Source organism: Pyxicephalus adspersus, chromosome 8, assembly GCF_032062135.1.
Source record: "Pyxicephalus adspersus chromosome 8, UCB_Pads_2.0, whole genome shotgun sequence".
In the NCBI taxonomy this organism is placed as follows: Eukaryota; Metazoa; Chordata; class Amphibia; order Anura; family Pyxicephalidae; genus Pyxicephalus; species Pyxicephalus adspersus.
In genome coordinates this window covers 53670695-53690692 of record NC_092865.1, presented here as the reverse complement: position 1 = coordinate 53690692, position 19998 = coordinate 53670695, and the positions used below count along the sequence as shown (strand labels likewise).

The 19998-nt window shown below is 40.3% G+C and overlaps 2 protein-coding genes across 4 annotated transcripts in view; one reads left to right on the top strand and one right to left on the bottom strand.

The window, feature by feature from the left end:
• The window catches only part of SETD5 (SET domain containing 5), a 64626-nt gene extending 60343 nt beyond the window's left edge, over positions 1-4283 (top strand). For all 3 annotated transcript variants that reach the window (XM_072420695.1, XM_072420694.1, XM_072420696.1), the window contains 5 exons: positions 759-1238; positions 1579-1874; positions 2073-2206; positions 2514-2593; positions 3274-4283. In XM_072420695.1, coding sequence (XP_072276796.1) covers positions 759-1238; positions 1579-1874; positions 2073-2206; positions 2514-2593; positions 3274-3831 — 1548 coding nt within the window. In that variant the 3' untranslated portion in view covers positions 3832-4283. The remainder of the gene's footprint in view (positions 1-758; positions 1239-1578; positions 1875-2072; positions 2207-2513; positions 2594-3273) is intronic.
• Positions 4284-16778: 12495 nt separating this feature from the next.
• LHFPL4 (LHFPL tetraspan subfamily member 4) overlaps positions 16779-19998 on the bottom strand; it is a 69833-nt gene continuing 66613 nt past the window's right edge. Inside the window, exon 3 of the mRNA XM_072420692.1 lies at positions 16779-19892. Within this exon, the coding sequence (XP_072276793.1) occupies positions 19879-19892 (14 nt within the window). The 3' untranslated portion in view covers positions 16779-19878. The remainder of the gene's footprint in view (positions 19893-19998) is intronic.

Sequence of the window (19998 nt, the reverse complement as noted above, 5' to 3'; positions counted from 1 at the left end):
TGTACACTGCAATAGTTTGATCACTGTTGGAAATTGCAAACATATACTGTAAATTTGTTCAGAAAGTGGTAGAGACTAAAAGTGGACAGTGTCTGATTGACCTCTTATCACCTTGTAATGCTTGCATGTAGACACGTGTGTTGTAATGTAGTATAAAATATGGGTGCTTTTTATTGCAAAACTTTCTTTTAATTTTACCCGATGCACTTTTTTTTTTTTTTTTTTGCTCTGCATGGAAGCTTGCTACAACCTAAGAAAGCAAATCTCTTTAGGTTTTTATTCTTACATTTTTATAATAAACTCCTAAAGTATGTTGTTTAGAATGAAGCAAGGGTTTGAACCCCTTTCCCTTTTTTTTTTTTTTTTACTTTTCTCTGTTCTTGCCAAGGATATTATTCACTTCCTGCTGTCATAGGACAGGAGTCAAAATTTGACAGACTGTAACCTTAAGTCCATGAAACTACAGGCAATACTGGAGATTAGTTCTTTGCCCTGTGCATGCCTTTTTGGCACATCTTCTACAATTCTATTGCCAATTAGTCCTGAAGCACCCCCATCAAGCAAGTTAAGTCCTTGATTGCATTTAATACTTGCCTATCATACTACAATAATTTATGATTTCTGTCAATGGCCTAGAGGTTGGAGGACGTTTCGCTTACGAAAAACGATTTTTGCTTTTGTGTAAATAGCTTGAAATGAAACTAATTTTATTTCTCTTCTGTTTCATGCCCCCATCAATTTTACTTCTGATCTCTCAGCCCTGTCTTCGGCCTGAAGTTGATCTGGTGAAGCCTGCTTTTTTGGATGTATCTGTGGAAAATAGTCAAGATCAACAAACTGCTGTCACCACAGGCCTGGCCGATCTTGCTGCTCAGTCACCCAGCACATCTCTGCCGTACGCCAGCTTATCGGAGTCCAATATTCTTGCAAAATCTGGAGAAGGTTCAATGCTGCTAAGAACGTCAGAACAGACTTTCCGGACTGAGTTCAATTTAATGTATGCTTTCTCCCCTTTGAATGCTATGCCCCGGGCAGACGGTTCGTTGCGAGGCTCACCTCTTGTTGGAGAAAGAAAGCCTTCCCAATCAGATATGTACTGTGGCTCTCCAGTGGAGGCCTATTATGGCAGGGCAGGTCCTGGACTTTTAAAAGAATCCACACAAGGATCTTTGTCTCCATGCAGTGAAAAAACTTGTGAGGGCACCCGATCTTCTCAGAACCCCCCACAAAGGAAAAAGGTAAGGGCAGTTACATCGGCTTTCATTATCTTAAAAGGTTGTCGATTTCATGAGCCATTTCATTCAGGTAATCCGGTACAGGTGAATTGACATGATCCTCCTGCTCATTCTGTGTGAATCTGATTGGTGGGATTTTACAAGCTCTGGTAATAGCATTATTTTTGTGCAGTGCTAAGTTTAAACATTCTTATTTAAATAATTTCAATGTTTGATGGGTAAATAAAGCACTCTTCAAAGTGTGGTTTATAAAAGTGGGTGATGTAGGGCTGCTTTTCAATTTGGAACAATGGATCTGTTTAAGTTAATGCAGTGGTTTATGATTTGTTTTGTCTCTGGACAGGTGTCACTCTTAGAATATCGAAAGAGGAAGCAGGAAGCCAAGGAGGTGACTTCTTCCCCTAGTGGAGACATAATACGCTGCTGTGTTGGGACTCCAACTCGCCAAAGCAGCAATGGTTCAGTTTCTGACACAGACCTGTCTGCAGGGTTGCAGCTTCAGGTACCATTGTCCCCACAGAGTGGCTTCTCTTCTCCCTCCCATCCCTCTATGCCTCAGATAGAAGATATCAGCCCTACTGAGATAAGGACAGTGAGCTCCAGTCATTCTAAAACGGTGGAGAACATCAGTAGTCGCTGGTAAGTTGTAATGACTTGATTTCATTGATTACTCATCAATGAGTAATCAATAAGTGCCTGGTCATAGTGGTAAAGGTTAAATGCAACTTTTGTCACAAAGTCTTTTAGATATAAAGCAATCATCCTGAATTTAATGTTAATTTTTTTTGGTTTGTAATATTTTCCAATATTTAAACCATGCACTGTATGCATTGGCAGGATGGTTCCAACATCTGTGGAGCGACTACGTGAGGGGCAGGGAATCTTGGAGCGGGTCTTGCGGAGTGGGGTGAAGGTGCCGCAGAGAGGAGAACGATCACCTTCTAGAGACAGCAGTCTGGACAGAGAATCTGGTATCTAAGAACACTTCTTGCCTTTGTATAAACACATCTATAAATAACATTTTTATTGGCATGCAAAATGCATAGAAGGAAAGCCTGGCTCAACAGTAATTTTATTCAACTAATAAGACAGAGTTTTCTTATCTTTTCTGCTTACCATCATAAATAAGACCCACGTATTATCTGTAGCAGGTGTGCTGATTTAGAGGGACTGAATTTTTTTTCCGCAGTGAGGTGTTTTTGTATTTTTTTTTTTTTTTGTTTCCCCCTCTAATTCTTCATTCAATGACTAATGCAAGACTATTTTTTTTAATCACAGAGGATGGAGATGCTGAGGGGATGAATGTGGCTGTTTCTAAAGGGCCAGCTGTCTACAGCCCTTCCAGATACAACTATCAGGTAAACATGTTAAAAGGCCCTAAAACAACTCTTCCAACCACTTTCAGTCCCAGTAATATGCTCTAAAGGACAAAGGCAGTCCATACCATACAAGATAGTGGTTAGATGTCCTATATATGTTCTAGTATTCAATATTTGCTGCTGGGTAGAAGAGTATTTAGGGAACTCTCTGTAGTATGTATCTTACAGGTGCTTAATTTAAATGTATTATAACATTGAGTTTGATTATATAGAAAATCTCAGACTTCTAACGTTCTGGTTATTTCTGTTTATGGGTTGACAACAACTGTTTCTCAGTTGTGCTTCTGTGTCCTCCTCCCTATCACATAATCTCTGAGGAGCCTATAAGCAGCTGTGCTGGCACATGTGAGCAGTTGTGTGTAGTCAGCACTAAAGTGAATTATTGTAGACACGAAGAGGTTGAAATCAAAGCACTGAGAGGAAAATATAGTAAAAACAGGCATTAGCATGAAATAAAGGCAATTGATTGGTGCATGGATCGAATGTGACTACATTTATTTTAAAGGTTTTGTTTTAATTTTTATGTCCTATGTGAAAGATTTTTTTCACATCAGTTGGTTATATGCATTTTTTTTCTTTTTTTTTAGGTAACTGATTATAGATGATGTTTTAACTGATTTTTCTGCACATTGCTCATTTGTGTTTTTTCCCCTCTTTAGTTCCTGCAGTGTGACAGTCCTCAACAAGAGACGATCAACCTCATCTCTCAAAGCTCGTCACCTTTCCGTGGTCCAGCTGCTCAGCCCAGCAGTTACAACTATAGGACACTGCAGAGGACAGGACATGGCCACAATGAGTCGTCTGTCATTTCCATGTCCTATTCAAGTCCTTCCCATATTGCTTCCACAGACTCGCCCAGTACCCAGTGTTCGGGGAGCTCTGGGCATCACAACAGCCAGCAGCTTTATGGGAGCAATGCTGGCACATGCCAGCCAAGGAAAAGCTTCCATCACCGAGGTTCCAGTCGTGAGGCAAGTCCAGCCCAATTGCTCAGGACAGACTCTATACCCTCAGACTCACAAGCCAGCACTGGGGCTTCTGGCAACTCCACCCCTCAGGGGTCCAGATCAGACTCTCGGACTTTAAACATGTCAGGCTCCAGGATTTCTGCTGTGTCTAGCCCACAGCATTATCCACAGCGCACCTCTAGTGTTCACCAGTACCGACTGCAGCAGATGCAAGGCTCAGGAGTTAAAACACAAACTGGCCTTTCCTAGGACTGCTTAAGAGGGGGGAACAGCATAGCACTATCCTGTTCAGCCATTTCTAACATCTGCCCAAAAAAAAATAGGGTTGGATCAAGAGGGTGGTACAGACCCGCCCTTGAGGAGCCTGGTTGGGCGGGTTTTGGACTGAAGAAAAGGTGGAGGCTAAAGCTGGCTGGTAGTATCAGCTCCCACTCTCTACACTCACACGTTGCAAGAAAAGTGAACACCCTGAGATTCGAATAAGTTGTGTAGATCTTCAATATCATACAGTTGCTCGGTTTTTCTCTGTATCACCAGAAACCTGTAGTCACTTGTGCAGTAAGGACAACTTTTATATGAATAAGAAATAAATGGTTGAATTTAAAGGGCAGGGAGAAAAGGGGTTTAAAGAAGCACCTATATTTGTAGCATCGGGATATAACAGGTTTTTTTCTCTATTTTTTTTTTTCGTGGGGCGGGGGGGGTGGTTAGGGGTTCCGGGGTAGGGGCCTGAACTATACAGTTTGGCCAATCATTCCTGAAACACACAGATCTGTCCTTCATTCCTCCGTATTGGACACCGTCACTGCCAGTTGCAAAAGGTGACATCTGTAATAGGGGTTCTTGAAAGCAAGACTGTGGAATTTTTAAAATTTATTTTCATGGTATGGTTAAAGAATTAAGGATAGACTGTTAGAAGTCATGTCAAACATGGTTCATCACAGTTTAACCTTTTATTTGCCGGAAGGTTTTGTTAGGGCTTGAAATACAACCGATACTGTACGCATAGCAAGATGTCACTTCTCTGTGATACGTCTTGATGTTAAAAGTAGCCGTTCCAATACAAGCATTACCGAATGACTGTCACTTATGTATGCAGTAGCCAGTCTGTAAGAATTTGTGCTTCACAAACATAGTGATGTGCCTGTAAATTCGACCAGTCTGATGGATGGTTTGGCTGCTTTAGGTTACTGCAAACCATTACTTTTCTCTTGGGAGATTCTCCAGAAAAGAAACTTTTCGGTAATAGAGGGGTGCAGTCCTGTAATTTATAACGTTTACTTAATACCTAAAGGCTTTTTGCAGAATGACGGGGTGTGCTTATGTAGGATCTTCCAAAGGTCTGATCAGACTAGCAGTCTTTAATATAGGTGATGCCAGACAGCATCTCATTTATTCTGCAGCTATTCAAGAACTAAAATTATACAGCACCCCCCTCATGAGAAGTGGAAGTTTCTTGGAGAAGAACTATAGGGCCTATGTCAAGGGGCTTTGTTCCTTCAGGTGTATTCCATCTTCATTTGATGTACTTAAAGATCTTTCAGTGTTCACGAACCGGTGCAGGTTGACTAACTTCTGATCTATATTTAACCATCCATTCCTATTGCATATTTTCAGAAAACAAGCCGTTGTCATGCAAATAAAAGCCCCATTCACACAGGCTCTTGGTGCAAATGACTCATCAGTGCAGAATTTGCTAAAAATGTTGATTTTCTTTAAGAACAGGAGACCGCAAAGCCCTCTTGGCTGTGGTGCCTTACACACACCAGATTTTTTCTTCTGGACGGCTCCTTCCAACTCTACAAAGTTTGTCTGTGCCCCCTCTGTCACATGCAGTCATCCTGTGTACAATCACTCTGATCTGATCTCAAGCCAGTTGATTATGCAAGATTACAAAGGATGACAAAGCACAGCGGCAGTGGGGACATGGCATGGACATCAAACATGGCCAAAATCCAGAAGGAAGCAAACCAACCAAAGTATTTGGACAATACCTATGTGTGTAATTAACTTGTATTTCATGTTGCAAAATCTGCACTGGAGATTGGTTGTAAGTTTAAATACAAAACCATTTTGTTACTTTGTGGTTAAAATATTCTTGCCATTAACCTCATGTGCTGTAATCAGGGCAGATCTGTGTCTAAACAATGTAAAACAAGAGCAGAATCGGTTACTGTGTATTTTAAGTAAGAAAAGTCAGCTTGGCTGTATATAAGCTTGATTCTTTGTAACAACTGTACATATTCTAAAGCAGGTTTTCATGTTCCAGGTAACTGCTGCATTGTACTATGCTGTATAGTAACAGGCATCCTAATGATAACCTATATTTTTGTATGGAAAAAAAATGCCCTTTTTTATTTAAAGTTTTGTGCTTAAAGTTCTGTTCTTCACATGTATTGGGCGGGGCTCCCAAAAAACAAAACAAAAAAACACAAAACACATGAAACTTTTGTGCTTTATGTTGGCCATTTAATATATCGGCGTTGTATTTGCACCAAATTTGAGACAGGTTGAATGTTGTGTATAGTAATTGCTGATAATTGGGATTGCAGCTGTATGCAAATACTACAGTGTATCTACGATAAAGCAAATCTTTCTTTCAGAGGTTTTCCACCCTATATGAAAAAAAAAACTGATGTGTGGACACAAACTGATCATTTAGGTATCTCCCTCTCTGACCCCCACCAATCAGCTGTGTTCTATGTGTAAAAGTTGCTTGATATCTTTCACTTTTAACATAATTTTCAAGCCAGGGCTTCCTAACACACAGCAAGCCACTAATTGGCTTCACCATTCTGGCATGCTTGGGAAGTAGTGTTGATGTTTATGCTGTAGCTTTAAGTCCCTTTTAAGGTCTTGTGGCTTTCAGGCTCCAGTGCTACAATCTTGTTCTAGCCTATACCAGGGGTCTGCAACCTGCGGCTCCGGAGCCGCATGCGCCTCTTCAGCCTCCTTGTTGTGGCTCCCTTCGGCTGCCGCGGGGAGATCTCTGATGAGGGATCCCCTTCCTCCCAAGACACTGCGGAGGAGGGGGATTTCCTATCCGGTGTTCTAATGAAAAAAATCTACCAGTGAAATAAATCTACCACGGGGCGTGTACAAATGGGTGTGTACAATGACATCCCCCTCCTTTGAACCCCAATTCCTCTGGAATGGGGAGATGTACAAAACCAAAAATGTAGGTGCAAGTGGGGGACACCTGTGACTAACACCCCCTAAAATTTAATTGTTAGGCTATCATCAGAACATAAAGAACTCTGCCCATCAAAAATATCTACCGTTAAACATTGCTGGAGGCACCTGAACCCCAATTTCTCTGGAACAGGAAGGGGTACAGGTGAACAAAATTAGAGGTGCAAGTGGGGGGACACCTGTGGCTAACACCTCCTAAAAACTCCATCCATCAAAAAACCCCTACCCTGTTACACATTGTTGGAGGCTTCTAGCACCTAAACCCCAATTTATCTGGAAACGGGGGTACAGGTGAAAAAAATTTGAGGTGCAAGTACGGGAGACCTGTGGCTAACACCTCCTAAAAATTCATAAAAACTCTGCCTATCAAAAAAATCTACCCTGTTACACATTGCTGGAAGCATCTAGCATCTGAACCCCGATTTCTCTGGAACGGGGGGGAGGTGGTACAGGTGACCAAAATAGAGGTGCAAGTGGGGGACACTTATGGCTAACACCACCTACAATTGAGTCGCTAAGGCATCGTCAGAAAATAAAGAACTCTGCCCATCAAAATAATCTACCCTGTTACACATTGCTGGAGGCTTCTAGCACCTGAACCCCAATTACTCAAGATTGGGGGGTACAGGTGAACAAAATTAAAGCTGCAAATGAGGGACACCTGTGGCTAACACCCCTTAAAATTTCATCGCTAAGGCATCGTCAGAACATAAAGAACTCTGCCCATCAAAAAAATCTACCCTGTTACGTTAGAAGCCTCCAGCTAATGTACCAGGATGATACGTTAGAAGCTGGAGGCTTCTAGGGGCATAGTTCAGTGTTTAATTTATTTCAAAGTAGGCCTACACATGCACACTTGTTGTAACGGGTAAAATTAAAAAAAATTAAAACTTTTAAAAGTTTATAAACTGTGTTATGTTTTGCGGCTCCAGACTATTTTTCTTTAGTGGAAGAGGAGGCAAAATGGCTCTTTTGATAGTAAAGGTTGCTGACCCCTGGCCTATATCTCAAAGAGGAGAGCAGTGGAATCTCCAAAGCTGACCACACAATGTAATACAATTGGTGGTAAATTAAGGCCAGTATCGCACTTTTATCATTGGCAACAACTCCCAACTTGAAGAATCCATACACTCATTTACACAGCATTGCACCCTTGGTAGTCGCATGAGCAACCCTGGCACACAGTATATCTGCTTGGGGGGAGGGGAGGTAGACCTGCTTCACCGGGCCTTCAAGCAAGGAGGATTATAGCAGGTGTTGATCTAGATCTTTCTAGCAATCCTACATTAGCAGGTGTACCCAGTGACGGGATCAGACATTTACCATAGCCTTTACAAGAACAGGAGGGAGAGGGTCTTCTATTTGTTTTGCACCACTTCAGTGATTATTCCTTTTAGTATGGGATAGTCCTGAACCTCCCACACTTACATGGGGTGTTGATGGAAGTAGTTGCTCTCTAGCTGACACTCAACCCACCGAATTTGGGAAAGTTGGTGGTCTGTGTGCTGGGTACTTACATTTGGATCCCAATTTTGTCAAATGATATTCAGAAATCCTGGTTTTAAAGCAAAATCCATACCTGTGTCCTTCTATATACCATTATTAGATGTCAGGCTTGTAAAAATGGGCATCATCCTAAAATGTAGAGGCCGTGATGGGTGCAAGACTTGGAACCAGTAAAAGTAGAAATAGGTCATTTTCATGGTTCCTTTATATACCCCACACTAACATGGCAAACTCCTCTTTAGGGGCTTTTATATTTTTTCAGTTGGACTTAAAGTAATGGCAACCGTAGCCACCACTTTGCAGCACATAGCAGTTTTTTAAAAATTCATGTTTGACTTGCTAAAAATACTCAAATTACGTGAAAATGGATCCCAATTTTATCATTTTAACATATTTTTCAAAAGTTAAGGGCTGCCTTAAGCCTGGACTTTAATCATGAGCCTTCCGCCCTATTCTGAAATGGACCATCTTGAAACAGACTGGTGCTTGACGTATCTCCAACAGCGTTTCCCATATCCACTCCTATTTCAGGAAAAGGCTAGGCCATCACACGCCCCCGGGGGTCCTAAAATGTGACGAGAGCTACAAGCCCCTTCATGGTTCAGTGAAAGTCATTCAATATCTTCCTGAAAAAATTAAATCCAACTCTACCAGCCGCTTGGGTAAACCCAAGAGCATCCAATAGAGCTAACCAATGTTTAGTTTTGCTGCTTATACTTGCTTTATAAAATTGTCAGACCTTTCAGCATAAGCTTATTTTTTATTTTAGTAGCGATGTTGCATATATTAGGTTTGGAGCTATTATTACTCTCCCTCAGTTGTTTACTGTAGTAACTGGCAGGTATTTAACTAATTTTATATTCAACTTGAAGCATTGTAGGCTAGCTAACAATACGGGCGTTATATTCCACGGTGCTACATTACATTTTTTTTTGCCCCCATAAGGCAATGCTGTGATTCTTTATTTACCCCTTCTCTTGCTCCCACACTTTCTCTCTCTCCAGTTCTCCAGAGCAGCAGTTGTGTTTATTTAATTTGGGTTTTAATCTCGTACAGTGACTGTTACAGAGCATTGCCCCCTAAAAAATAAGTTCAAATCAGAAGCCTCTTTTAAAAGCGGGAAGATTTAAAAAATAAAAATAAAATAAAATTCTTTCCCTTCAAAATTTAATTAAACTGCCTCACTTTTTTTCGCCTGGACTTTTACAACTGTGAGACTGGTTAGAGATGGAAATCACGTCACCCTTGTTTTGGGTCTTGTATACTGTATGTTATGTGTGTATAAACATCACAGGGTCTGTATCGCAAGCCTCCACTTTCTGTTCAGCCTCGTGATGTGGAATGCGAGGCTGCAGGAAGGAGCCAACCGCTATCATCACTCACGTGGAGTTTTTACACAATGATGTAACATTTGATCTTTCAGAAGAGATGTAATAATTTTGATAATAAAATACTTACCTTGAGGTTTGGGGTGTCTTGTCTTTTAATAAAATGAATTTACCTGGGTTCCTCCTATAAACTCTTCAATATTCCATAAAATAATAAAAAAAGAATGAGGCAGTTACCAACAACATTTTTGTATCCCTTGGCACCCTGGGACTAAACCTGCGGCTTTTTGGTGCTTGCCATGTTACCAATGACCCCAGCATTGGCAGTGCAGTTTTTGCAAATAGAATGCCATGACATACATGTTCCTAGTCTGTATTATACAGCTCATCTGTCTGTATCCACACCTGTGGCATGGCTGTGATTTCTATTTCCTGTGCCGTAGTCTGAAAGCCTTTTGCAGTAATACATATACTGAACAAGTGTAGCCCCATGATGTCATCAGGCTGCCTCTAATGTGTACGTTGCTGCACATACATGATGCAAACCTCCTGCTTTACCACATCCCAAAGGTTCTCTATGGGATTGATATCTGGTGACTGTGGAGGACCAAGGAAACCTAGAAATTTTGAGATGATTTGGGTGATCCAGCACATTATTCTCCTGGAAGTAACCAAAGATGGGTACACTGCACTACACAGTCATAAAGGGATATACATGGTCAGCAATAATACGTTGGTAGGCTGTGACATTTAAACAATGCTCAATTGGTACTAATGGACCCAAAGTGTGCCAAGAAAATATCCCACCCACACCCATTACACAATCACCAGCAGCCAGAATCATTAACAGTTGTCAGTATGGATCTTAAGATTTCATGTTTCTTTTCTGCAAGAATGTTGCAGCAGAAAGTGACTCCTCAGACCAGGCAAGCTATGTGTATGTGCATTAACAAGCAGTTGAACAGCTGTACCTAATAAATTGGTCGGTGAGTTTTTACAAATGCTACCATTGCCAACGACTTCTGAAATTGCTGGTTGTCATGATAACAGAAGCTGAAAAAGAAAATAAAATCCTGCATCCTCGGAACCCTAAATCTGTAGTTGATTCTGTGGAACCCTATGAAGTATGATCCAAATTGTTTTGTAAATTATCAAAGTACAGCGCCCTTTCTTAACCAGCCGACCCCAGGGGAACCCTCAAAAAAAAAGATCAGGTCTTGGTAACCCACTTTCTAAAACATCAGTGGTTGGTGGGAAGAATGCCACCATTTCAGGCTGCATAAAGAATCATTCGGGTCCCGCTGCTGATTGTAAAGTTGTGTTGCCCCAAAACCATGTAGGCGTCATCTGATAGGACCAGTCAAAATTGATGGAATACTAGGATATTGTGGCTTAGACTCTCCAACAAACTTTACGTAAAGGTCATACTCACATTTGTTGCCAGCCTCCAATTGTGTATAGGAACATAAAAGTAGAAGGCTAAGTCAAAAAGAAGGCATTTTTAGGGGCAAATAGATATAAAGTTAGGTTTGTACTATATGTCTCAATACAGTAACAAGGCACAAGGTAGACTGTTTTTAGGTACTTTACATGATCTCTTTACAAAAAGAACGTAGATTGGTGTTAGTGGCATTAATGTGGTGGTTGTCTTTTACCCAACACGTTTCGCCTACTGGCTTCTTCAGGGCCTTATATTCACTTATTGAGACTTATATTGACATGGATGTTTGGGAACATACTAGAGCATTGGTATTTGTAGTGGATTAGTTTGCATTTTTGGCCGATTGGACTGATGGCGACCTTATTGGTTGGGAATTTAAAATAGGTAACTTGAGAGGGTTCGACAGATCAAACGATCATTGGTGTTAATTGAGCATGAAGAAAAGTATCTGGCCTAAGGAGTAAAATTACTAGCAGCTACAGTTAGGGCCATAAACATTTGGACAGGGACAACTTTTTTCTAATTTTGGTTCTGTACATTACCACAACTATTTTTGAATGAAACTCAGATGCAGTTGAACTGCAGACTTTCATGCTTTAAATTGCAAAAAAATGTGAGGAACTAAAGTTTTTTTTTTTTTTTAACACAATCGCTTGATTGAGGGGCTCAAAAGTAATTGGACATTTGACTCAAAGGCTATTTCATAGGCTGGTGTGGGCAATTCCTTCGTTATGTCATTATCAATTAAGCAGATAAAAAGCCTGGAGTTGATTTGAAAGGGAGGGGGGGGGTGCTTGTATGTGGATGATACAGACAACATGCGGTCAAAGGAGCTCTCCATCCAGGTGAAACAAGCCATCCTTAAACTGCAAAAATGGAAGAAACCAATCCAAGTATTAGAAATGAACATTTTATTTTCAGCTTTTTAATTTGTCCAATTACTTTTGAGCCCCTGAAATGAAATGATTGTGTTAAAAAAAGGCTTTAGTTCCTCACAATTTTATTTTTTTTGCACTTTGAAATGCATATATAACATTTTTTTTCTATTCTGTATGACTTATTAAAGGCACAGGGACCTCAGATGATGCTTTACCTGAAAAGATTGTGCTCATGATATTGTGGATATGTTATGTGACCCAGACAGGATGTAGCATTCTACTGTCCGTAACACTTCATACCCCTTTTTATTCACCCATCGTCCTCAAGACCCCCTCACATCCCCTCATCAGCATTCAGCGTGTTCGGCTCTGCTCGCCCTCCAGTTCACCCACCTCCATACCATGTGCTGACGGAGCACCTCTAGTGCCAGCATCAGCATTCCCATGGCAACCACTGCACTGGTTTCCCTGGTAACAATGTGTGCCTGTAGCACCATCTCCCTGGTTAAATATTTTTTTTTTTGTGTGATCTTTCTTCTGTTTAATCTCTACCTTCGCCCCCTCAGACATGAATCCCTGCTTGCCCACATATATTAAATCTGTAGGCAGTCTTGGAAAAAAAAAAGGGCTTCTGCAAAAGAAATCAAATTGTAACCCTCAACTCCAGAATTTAGGGTCAGGTGATGGAATATTTATTTCATCAATGTGATTACTGACCCATAAAGTTCTGTTTGTTTCTTCTGCATACCTGGGTCATGCCTTCTATGTAAGCATTTTGAAGGCTGTGGGCAGATTTGAGGCTCATTTTGTCATTTTTCGATTGATTTGCATTAAAGCATTTGGAGGGCGTTGGAACTGCAGAAAACTATGCAGCAAATATTCAATTTGGAGCAGGAGAATGCAATTTATATGTGAACCATACAGTTTACTTTACATTTATAGTGCAAATGTAAGTCATTGGCTTTGAAAAACGTTGGCACAGCTTCAGTATGGCAAAGCAAATACCGGATGGTGTATGGTCTATACCAATTTAATGGCAGAGCCTGCTAAATTTATATATATACATATGTATATATATATATAATTATAAAACCCTTTGCGGTCCAATAGTTCTCCATTTGTCCTTTCCGGAGCATTGCTTATGCTGGTGGCATGGGCAGCAAAGCCTTCTGTATTCTCCCCTTCTTTTGTGTCACCTTACACATTCTCTGACTCAAGGGTATATTTTATGCCAATAATCCCCATAGGGCACTTCATAAATCAATGCCAAAGTACTGATGTGCAGGTTTACAGCTCTGACCTGGCAGATGTAATGGGACTAGGAGTCCTTGACTGATGTAAAATGCCTAAATGACTTTCAAATTCTTTTTTTAACCCATGTAAGATGTTCCATTGAAAGCATTTTGTTATATCTGAATGAAAAGTCAAAAAATAATTACCAGAAATCCAGCTTATATCTATTGGACCCCGCAAAAGGTTATTTCAAGCAGTCGGATGAGCAATGTACGTTACAGAACATTACCCCTGGTACGGAGGGGGTGATATTATAGTCCCATATAAGTCCCAATGAGCTTCCTGTTCCAGGGTGACAATGCTGAGGTTTTTTTTTTTTTTTTTAAATACAGTGCATAAAGTGTCACCCCAGGATAGGAAGTGTGTTACTGGCAGCATAACCAATTAAAAAAACACAACCAGCACATCTAATAGGATGATCAGCAGCAATATATAAATGTTATGTTCTTGCGTTTAGATGCGCTTTCTATATCTTGGCTCCTTGCTTGTTTTCCAGTTATTGGGTTGACTATCAGCTCATTGTATAGGATTCCTCCTGGGACTCCATGGGTGATGTGTTTGCTTGCATGCTGAAAAGATAGGGGGCATTGGAAAAATTTCATCTTAATAATCACTGATGCTGCCCGCAAAAACTTAATATGGCACATAAAAAAGTTTCTTAAAGTAGATGTAGCACTAGATATAATACTAAATAGTTCCAGGCATTTTTCATGTGTCACATGGATCAAAGCACTCCCCTAACGATGTCTTCATTGACTTTTCTCACCAGAAGGACTAAGCCATCCATGTTTGGGCATCACCCAAGGTCATCATCTACTTTCTGAAATCACAAAATCATGTAAATTCTGGTGCCTGTGCAGCTCCTAAATACATTCACAAATCAGATCAGACCCCTCTGCAGTTTCCCATGTTGTTTTATTCCAAAGTTACAATGTTGTTGTCTGATCATTGGGGGAAACTTCAGAAATATTTTCTGCCTGCAAGAGATGGATGAATTCCCATCCTAGGCATAATCTTAGCTATATAGATAAAGGGTGGAACCATTTTTTAAAATGAGGTTTCTGTATATTGTTACACGTTGATTGTTCATTGATGCAGATTTGCCAAGTTACTAGTTCCACTTTGTTTTCATTGCTCAATCTAACATGTTTCACTCTGGGGATGCAGCATGTAACAAAAGATGACTGTGACTGGCTGATATGTAGGGATAAGCATGAATGCCTCTGGCATTCCCGCAAAAATTTTCTCGAACTTCCGATGGGTCCGCAAAAATTCGGGGAACCAATTTCCCGAAACCATCGGAAGATCGAGGAAATCATTATGATCCCGGCAGGTTAATTAACCTCTAGTGCCCTGGGATTGCAGTGGAACTGCAGATGAACTCTCAATACAGTTTCTCCATTGAGAGTTCGCCTGCAGTCACAGCTAATTGGAGGCACTCGCGTGGCTGTACTTATCAGCCTGCTGACTGTGGGAACTGAACTGCAGATGAACTCTCAATGGAAAAACTCCATTGAAAGTTCATGTGCAGTTCCACTGTGACCCCCGGGCACTAGAGGTTACTTAACCTCTAGTGCCCCTGGATCTCAGTGGATTCTCAGTGCTGCATTCGTTCCTGCAGCCCTGGGAATCCTGTGTGCGATCCCCGGCACTAGAGGTTAAATGGGGACAAGTCCCCCTATTCAAAACCTCTAGGGCTCTCTGATTGGCTGAGGAAAGCTTTTTTTTTTTTTTTTTTAATTCGATCTCATTTGGCGAATTTACACTGGCCATTCTCCAAGCGAGAACGGCCGAATTCGCAGGGAGATCGAGTTTTAAAAACTCGCTCACTCATCCCTACTGATATGTCCAACATGGGGTGAGGAAAATTGTCTCAGGTGTATGAACTCCATGTTTTGGTTAGGAACTACACTGGGAACAAAAATGTCTTCAGTAAATACCAGAATAACACAAATCACTCCTACTTACAGGCTGAATCAGTGGTGATGAAAATCCACAGCAACCAATCAGAATGAACTGAAATTATGGCTGCAGAGGACTAAAATCTGATTTAATTACTGCACTTAAAACGTCACCATAGCCCTTTTATATTAGAAGCCTGGAATTTGATGCAATCCTCTGCTGGCTGAATCTTGGCTAAGACGCACGCACGCACACTAAATTTATAATAACCTTTTTATAATCTATCATCACTGATCATGATGTTTGCTCCCTATAAATTGGTAGGATTGGCCCACCAATGACTTGTAACTTTAGAACATTTCATTCTGCTCAACAGAGTCCTATTCAAAGGCTGCAGATGACTGAAATGTTATTTTTTTCCCCTCTGCCTATAGTTTGAAAATTCTGGAGAGCAAAAAATGAATACAGCTGGATCAGGGCAAATATAAAACACAAACAGAGCTGGCTCAGGTGTTGTGTGATGGAGTGTGGTGGCTAATGTGTGGACAATTCTGCTGCCCATCTGCTGTCTATTACTCCAGAGTCCCAATCTTCTGCCATCTGTCTGCTCTGCGGCTCTAATGAGCTGATAGAACAATCTAAATATTTAGATTCACACAGCAATGTTATTGAGAGTGAATAAGTGAAAAGTCACTATTTTCCTTTGCGGAGAGGAATGATCAAAAAGCAAGAGATTATTTTCTGGCTAATCTTTTAGCTGGTTCTTCATCTGCACTTCACATAAGGATGTTTTTTCATTTAATGTAATCTGTAAATCCAATTGTTCCCTCTCTGAACAAGCCCTCTGGAGGTGTGATTGGCTTTACCATGGAACATAAGAAACCATGGTAGACCTTCAGGACCCGCAACTGGTTTATGAGATGCCACCAATCCCTATGAATTTCTTAAAGGATGTTCCTCCATCACTTCATCTTTAAATCCATTTGTTCTCTCTCTCCGGACAAGCCCTCTGGAGCAATGATTGGCTTTACTACGAAGCATAAGATGCCATGGTCAACCTTCAGGAATGGCCACTGGCTTATGAGATGCCACCCATCCGTTTGACTTCTTAGAACGATGTTCCTCCATTACGTCTTCCATACAATCCAATCGTTCCCTCTCAAGACAAGCCCTCTGTAGGGGTGATTGGTTTTACCATGAAGCATAGGGTGTCATGGTAAACCTTCAGGAATGGCCATTGGCCAATGAGACACCACCCATCCTTTTAGCTCCTATAAGGCTGTTCCCCCATCATGTCTTCTGTACAATCTACATGTTCCCTGGACAGACCCTCTGTAGGAGTGATTGATTTTACCGTGAAGCATAGGTCAAACTTCAGGAATGGCCACTGGCTTACAAGATGCCACCCATCCTTTGACTTCTCGGAAGGATGTTCCCCCATGGCCTCTTCTTTACAATCCGATTGTCTAGACAAGCCCTCTGATAACCGGTTTTACCATGATGCTTCCCTCCATTTGGACGCCAATCTGTCCTTACTTCCTCTTATGTGTTGTCACAAGAATATTAAACCAATAAGATATAAATATCTTTGTGGTATCACTAAAAGTATAATGCCAGAATAAAATCTGATTACAGCCAAAATGAAAATGAATAATGTCAATAATAATTTTACTTTATTGTACATATATTATTTTCACTTTTTATGTTACACATGTTGAAAAAAAAATTGCAACATAAAATGTACTCATCTGCCCAGCGTTCGTGTAGTCTTTGTTTTTGGTTTAGTATTGTATAAGTTTTGAATTGATCTAAATATTGGGAAACCAGTTGCCGCCCCATTGCACTGAATGGTGGTTGGAGAATGCTTACTCGAAGCCCCGCCCCACCCAATTCATACCTAAAGACTCCATGTTAGCAGTCAGGTCCAAAGATAGCATGGGGATGTCATGAAGTGGGCTAAACCATTTTTTACACAGTGGCCTGTGAAATGTCAGGGATAATTCTAGACATATTTTTCTTCTCAAATGTATACCACAGAATATAAAAAAGCAGTCTTTCAGAGAAACCCATGTGTAACAAACGTGTTTGCAAAAAACAACAGTATAATTCACAACAATTCACAGTGAAAAATCACGGCAAAAGTATCCATGTCCTCAAATCACCTGTGCAAGTCCTGCCCCTGCTGTATATAGCCATGCCCCTGCATAGCTAAATCTCACCCATTTAACCATTTACTGCAAGTTAAATATATTAAAAAAAGAAAATTGATCTGTACTGTGAATTTACCAACCCCAATACCGTGACAATTGCACAATACACTCTTCGGGAACCACTAGGTATTTTAATGAAAGCTTTTGATTTTAAAAGAGTCAAATCGATATTTAATCTCAATCTTCAATTTTCATCATCACCATACTACACTTTATTGCTGTAGGCTGTGTACTATTATTTATGCCGACCAGACCTAATTCAGCCATAGAAAAATCAATAATAAATTGTGATAACTAAAGTTGTTACTGTAGCGCTGTGCACATCATGATTACAATCAAAAATATTGGGCCCTCCCAGATAGATTGACTATCTGGGCTCCATAGGACACGGCAAATCTGGTAAGGGTCTATCTAACTTTTTGTGTACCTGGGGTAAACGGCTGCAGAGCAGATTTTTTATTTGGCAGATACAAAGAATAGGCAAACCTAAACCAAGGCAGAAGCTTGTAATTCATTTAGGGCTCACCAAACGGCATATTACTCTGCTCTGGCAATCAAAACTGACTCCATTGGAGTTGTCTCTTTTACTTGTGCACATAAGAAGATTTTGACTGGTTGTTGCAGCTGGCACAGAGCCATTCATGAAACTGTACCAAAATTTGGGCATAAACTTATTTACTTTTATGTTGTATTTTGGGTAATTTGTTTTCTCCTTTTTTGTGTATTTGTTTTATGTATATGATTGCTTTACTATTTTACTGTCTGTGTTTTTTTTCTTTAGTGAAAGAAAAAGTAAAACATTCAGGTTTGTATACATGAAAATTAAAAATGAGCTTTTGTGACCCTCAGGAACAATGAGGCACATTGGCCATCAAAATGCCCAATTTACCTTGACTTTGATTTTTTTTTTACTAAAATCTCAGAACTTTCACCAATATTTCAGAGATGAAAACTCTCATTTTCTTTTCTGCGCTATTTAAGCTGCTACAGAGGAATTCTGCAAAAGTAGAGGAGAAAAAAACGTATGAAATCAAGGGGTTCTTTTTTTTTTTACTCATCTGCCATAGAAGGGTCAATTTACAAATTTTAGGCCATTCTCTTCCTGTACTTACAAGTCGCATTAGAAACTGCAGCAATTCAGATTGCGGCCGCCTCTTTTTCCCGAGAACATCCAGCATCATTTCTTTTGTGTATACCAATAGATACCCAATGTTATTTATAACACTGATGTCAATGGGTTCTAATACACATTCATCACGTTCTTCATATTTATTGAATATCACATTTATCCTGACAATATTTCGGGTAGTCAGGGGAGGGGACTGAGTGCAGGAACAATGATTGTTGTATTTTGTGTATGTGATCTCAAAAGTGTGAAACACTGCAAATGACAAAAATTTAAAAATGTATTGGAGGAAATTAAAAAAAAAAAAAAAAAAACAGTGATGGCAACACCACAAAAATTCCTTTCCACAACTTCTATATATTACCCACCCCCTTCATATGGCAATTTATATACATTTTATATAAATTCTCTGGCAATATTTTTAATATATAAGCCGATTGGGCTGATCTGGAGAACCATTCATAAAGCTCTAACAATAAGGCTGAAATAAGTGATCTTTTTTATGTTTAAATAAAGTACGCCAAACTCTTTCTGCTGCCCCTTCCACCTGCCGGCCGCGGGCCATTGCTTTGGACCGCCCTTCGCCCCATTTCTGTTCCCCGTGAATAACAAGACAATGCACTCCACTTTTTTTAGAGTCTCTAAAGAACTTGTTAAAATTGCTTATTTTTACCCTGTTGCAAGAAGTTTTCTTTTTTTTTTCTTTTTTCTTTTTGTTTTACGAGCAATGTCAATGTAAAAATAAGAAATAAATAGTTTTCATGGCACTGTACAAAAGGCATTTGCTGAAATCAAGCCCGCGCACAGTTTAGCCAAAGAGGTGCCTGTAAGGCTTCTGTCCATAATGTACAGATATGTACAAAGTTCTCTGATTTACCTAAATGAAAAAAAAAATATTATTTTTTTTGGGCCAGGAGGGGACAGACGTCTATGGAGAGTCGTTTTCAGAAGTAGAAATGCTTTGATTTTTTCTTTATTATAAAATTGGAACATATTTTATAAAGGGTTCTCTTGTAGCACCCTTTTGCAATATTTTCTTTACAGCGATGGCAAGTAGAAAGATGATAGGGTAAAAAGTCATAAATGATCATTGCAAGTGATGGTTGTGTACATCCACGGTGGTGTGTATCTGGTGTAGGGGACAAGTGTGCTGTTGCTGGTTCTTCCATAGCAGAGGGGGGAAGGGGGTCTTGGTTTGGTGGAGCAGGCACCATTTTGGTGGAAGAAAAGCTCACTTCAAGGCTGAGATGCAGAACCAGGCTTCACCGGTGGCAGGGGGTGGAGAGGGGTTCAAGGCAGTGTGGCAGAGGGCAGCAATACAAGAATCGTAGGGCAACAATACCAATGGGGTAGGATGGCTGACAGCCTGAAGACATTCCTGCGTTGGTGAAGGTATCCCGTGTCCCCCTTTGAAATTCATCTATTTAATATCGTCTGTAGAAAGAAAACACAACATTTGTAGTTACAGTAGATTGCAATTGTATGATTTCGGTCCTGCTCCAGTTGGACATTTTTGGGAAATATGGAATGTCTGAGACAG